At 34.2% G+C, this 4,801-nt stretch overlaps 1 protein-coding gene across 1 annotated transcript; it reads left to right on the forward strand.

Moving 5' to 3' along the window:
• Positions 1 to 904: 904 nt before the first annotated feature.
• On the forward strand, positions 905 to 4,351 carry LOC149509196 (cytochrome b6). The gene is made up of 2 exons (XM_089757763.1): positions 905 to 1,305; positions 2,130 to 4,351. Exons 1-2 carry the CDS (start codon positions 1,300 to 1,302, stop codon positions 2,769 to 2,771), a joined length of 648 nt encoding a protein of 215 aa, XP_089613889.1. The 5' UTR covers positions 905 to 1,299; the 3' UTR covers positions 2,772 to 4,351.
• The last annotated feature ends 450 nt before the right edge of the window (positions 4,352 to 4,801 follow it).

A 4,801-nucleotide genomic window follows, 5' to 3' on the forward strand; every position in this document is an offset into this window, starting at 1 on the left:
GTGAGTTATAGTGATCCTGCTACTGTGAAAAAATATGCTAGACGTGCTCAATTGGGTGAAATTTTTGAATTAGATCGTGCTACTTTGAAATCCGATGGTGTTTTTCGTAGCAGTCCAAGGGGTTGGTTTACTTTTGGGCATGCTTCGTTTGCTTTGCTTTTCTTCTTCGGACACATTTGGCATGGTGCTAGAACCCTGTTCAGAGATGTTTTTGCCGGTATTGATCCAGATTTGGATGCTCAAGTGGAATTTGGAGCATTCCAAAAACTTGGAGATCCAACTACAAGAAGACAAGTAGTCTGATGCAAGATTGCTTTGTTATTTTTCGCTTCTATTTTCTGTTTGTGATTTGACATAGGCTGCTGTAAAAATCTTGATTAAAATCGCTGCCTTTTCTTTGATTCTTGTTCTTTCGTTATTTTATTCGGGAGATGATTCTAAATAAATAGGTACGGAAGCTATAATTGTAAACCACGATCGAATTTATGGAAGCATTGGTTTATACATTCCTCTTAGTATCTACTCTAGGGATAATTTTTTTCGCTATCTTTTTTCGAGAACCGCCTAAAGTTCCAACTAAAAAAATGAAATGATTTTTCATTATCTCAATTGAAGTAATGAGCCTCCCAATATTATATTGGGAGGCTCATTACTTCAATTAGTCCCCGTGTTCCTCGAATGGATCCCTTAATTGTTGAGAGGGTTGCCCAAAGGCAGTATATAAGGCGTACCCAGTAAAACTTACAAGTAAACCAGATATAGAGATGGCGACTAAAGTTGCTGTTTCCATTATTATATAATTATATAAATAATATATATAAATATAAATATAAATAATATAAATATAAATATAATTTCAAGATCACAATGGATCTATGATAAGATCGTTTATTTACAGCGGAATGATATACAAAGTCAACAGATCTCACTGAATACAAAATAAGATTTATGGCTACACAAACCGTTGAGGGTAGTTCTAGATCTGGTCCAAGACGAACTGTTGTAGGGGATTTTTTGAAACCATTGAATTCGGAATATGGTAAAGTAGCTCCTGGATGGGGAACGACTCCTTTGATGGGTGTCGCAATGGCTTTATTTTCGATATTCTTATCTATTATTTTGGAGATTTATAATTCTTCCGTTTTACTGGATGGAATTTCGCTGAATTAGATTCACAAGAACCACGAAGCCTCGCTTTTCAATACAAAAAGTGAAACTTTTAGTTCTCGGATTTTTTTTAGCCCATTCTATTTTGGTAGTTCGACCGCGAAATTTTTTTTGTTTCTGTATTTCCGGAATATGAGTGTGTGACTTGTTATAATTGATCCTATTGATAGTACAGAAAATGGGTCTGTCCTCTTGATCGAGATAGTTTTATCCCGTCGGATAGCCATTCTAGTATCTGGAGCACGGAATATATGAAATGGATCACGAAGTATTCGAACTATGATTCATACTTAATATTCAAACCTCGCGGCCGGACTCAAAAAAAAAAAAAATTTTCAAAGAAAGAGGTTTTTTATTTATAAATCGAGAAATTTTTTCTTCTTTCAAACTCTCATTTAGTTTATGCTTATTTTGATCAAAGGACAAACCTTTCTTTTCTTTGTATTTTTATTTATTATATCTATTCTATTCATTGAATAAGTGATGATCCAATAATTCTTACTCAAAGAATCTTTGGACTTAGTTTGAAGGTTTTATTGAATCATCGCGGTTCTGGTATGAATCTGAAGTTTCAATTGATTCATAGGGTCTTAACAAGAGAATTCCTATTAAAAATAAAGAAAACAAGAATAAAGCCACATTCCATATAAATAACAAATCAAAGCAAAGAAAAAGAAAAGAAATAAGTAGGTAAATAGAAGATTCAAGAGGCCTGATCAACATAAAGACGAATGCGCCGACTTGATTTTTTGGCATTATAATTACAACTACAAAAAAGAGCTTTCGGATTTTTACTCTTTTGTGTCTTCAGATAAAATTGAATGAAAAGATTAAGAAGTTTCAAACTTTCTATTCCATATCCGTTTCAGCTATTATTTGGGTGTTTTTGTTTGAGCTGTACGAGATGAAATTCTCATATACGGTTCTCAGGGGGGGAGTCCTCTTGGTTTACCTATCTCAATAAAGTCTATGATTGGTTCGAAGAACGCCTCGAGATTCAGGCGATTGCAGATGATATAACTAGTAAATATGTTCCTCCTCATGTTAACATATTTTATTGTCTAGGAGGAATTACGCTTACTTGTTTTTTGGTACAAGTAGCTACAGGATTTGCTATGACTTTTTACTATCGTCCAACCGTTACTGAGGCTTTTACTTCTGTTCAATACATAATGACTGAAGCTAACTTTGGTTGGTTAATCCGATCAGTTCATCGATGGTCGGCAAGTATGATGGTCTTAATGATGATCCTGCACGTATTTCGTGTCTATCTCACTGGTGGTTTTAAAAAACCTCGCGAATTGACTTGGGTTACAGGCGTGGTTCTGGCTGTGTTGACTGCATCTTTTGGTGTAACAGGTTATTCCTTACCTTGGGACCAAATTGGTTATTGGGCAGTCAAAATCGTAACAGGCGTTCCGGAAGCTATTCCGGTAATAGGATCGCCTTTGGTAGAGTTATTGCGTGGAAGTGCTAGTGTGGGACAATCCACTTTGACCCGTTTTTATAGTTTACACACTTTTGTATTACCCCTTCTTACTGCTGTATTTATGTTAATGCATTTCCTAATGATACGTAAGCAAGGCATTTCTGGTCCTTTATAGAGAATATAGACCATAGCTATATTGTAACCAATCATTTATCTTATTACTTGCCAATCATTTATCTTATTACTTGGGGGAGGAACAATAGTATTTCATTGCTACAAATATGGATTGTTGAAAAAAAAAAAAAAATAAGACATGTATTTGGATATTTCCTTTCAACTCCACAATATTCTATTATTTATTTGATATGACATGAATAGTTGAAGGGAATTCCCCGAAGAGAAAATGGATTATGGGAGTGTGTGACTTGAACTATTGATTGGGCCATGCAGAAATATGCCTTTATCTGCTACATTGGAATTCACAACCAAATGTGTCTTTGTTCCAACCACCGTGTAAGCCCCATACAAAGGATAGGCTGGTTCGCTTGAAGAGAATCTTTTCTATGATCAGACCTGACGATGTCGTGTATGAACAGGGCTCCGTAAGATCCAGTAGAATAAGTGATTTGGCATAATGCAAATTAGATTTTATTTATTTATTTTTATTTTTTTTTTACTTTCTTATCTTAATAGTATGAAAATACATTCATTTCTTCTGCATCGACCCGATTTATTATTATTATACTATCGGAGTGAAACAAGGGATCTAAAGAAGAGCAAAGGCTAGACTATATTAGTAACAAGTAAATCCTTTGTATGTAAAAAATCTCGATATATTTTTGGGATAAAGGTGAATCGCAAGGCCTAAGACGACCCAGAAAGCACTTGATCACGATCAACTTTGTACGCCTACTTGGGTATTGAGCATTTACCTGTAAAAATGGCATTCCTTGGAATGTATAGTTGCAACTTCGTAAAATGGAATCAGGTAACTTTTTTCTTACATATGAAATCATTCATATATGTGTGGATAACATATAGATTCATTTTATATGTATCCGTTTGTATCCATTTGATTCGATTGATTTTTGCTTGAGCCGGATGATGAAAAATTATCATGTCCGGTTCCTTCGGGGGATGGATCTAGAAAAATTCACCTATCCTAATAACAAAAAAACCTGACTTGAACGATCCTGTATTAAGAGCTAAATTAGCTAAAGGTATGGGTCATAATTATTATGGGGAACCCGCATGGCCCAATGATCTTTTATATATTTTTCCAGTAGTAATTCTCGGTACTATTGCTTGTAACGTAGGCTTAGCGGTTCTAGAACCTTCAATGATTGGTGAACCCGCGGATCCATTTGCAACTCCTTTGGAAATATTACCTGAATGGTATTTCTTTCCTGTATTTCAAATACTTCGTACAGTACCTAACAAGTTATTGGGTGTTCTTTTAATGGTTTCAGTACCTGCGGGATTATTAACAGTACCTTTTTTGGAAAATGTTAATAAATTCCAAAATCCATTTCGTCGTCCAGTAGCGACAACCGTTTTTTTGATTGGTACTGCGGTGGCCCTTTGGTTGGGTATTGGAGCAACATTACCGATTGATAAATCCCTAACTTTAGGTCTTTTTTAAATTGAATCAATTTTAAAATAAAATATCATGATGTGCGTATCTAGGGAGTAGTCACTTCAAAGTCAAAGTGAATTCTCCCTAGATACATTTATTCAATTCTGGTCCCAATATATGGATTGTGCTGAAGGTTCAAAATCCATTTTCGTTTTTTTTTTTTTTTTTCTAATTTTCTAAAGTAAAAAAAAAAAAAATGAAATAAATCCTAAATCCAATGGATTTAAAATTTTGGTAAATCAATTTCGCAATGCTTTTCTACTTCTTTTCTAGAATGCCCAATATTTGTTTTACATCTTCTATGCGAAAGTGTTCAATTTTCATAAGGTCTTCTTGACTGTTATTCAAAAGGTCCAATAATGTATGTATATTGGACTTTTTGAGACAATTATAGATCCTGGGAGGCAATTCTGATTGGTCAATAAAAATATATTTCAATGCTATTTCTTTTTTCTTTTTTCTTAGTTTAGCTAATCTATCATGAAAAGGAAAAAAAGGTAAAGTAACGTTGTGTTGATTGTTTTCTAAATGTAAGTTTTCTTCTTCCGCATCTAGAAAGGGAATAAATA

Source organism: Durio zibethinus, unplaced genomic scaffold, assembly GCF_047325235.1.
Source record: "Durio zibethinus cultivar Kanyao isolate XHJ-2024 unplaced genomic scaffold, ASM4732523v1 HiC_scaffold_223, whole genome shotgun sequence".
Classification (NCBI taxonomy): domain Eukaryota; kingdom Viridiplantae; phylum Streptophyta; class Magnoliopsida; order Malvales; family Malvaceae; genus Durio; species Durio zibethinus.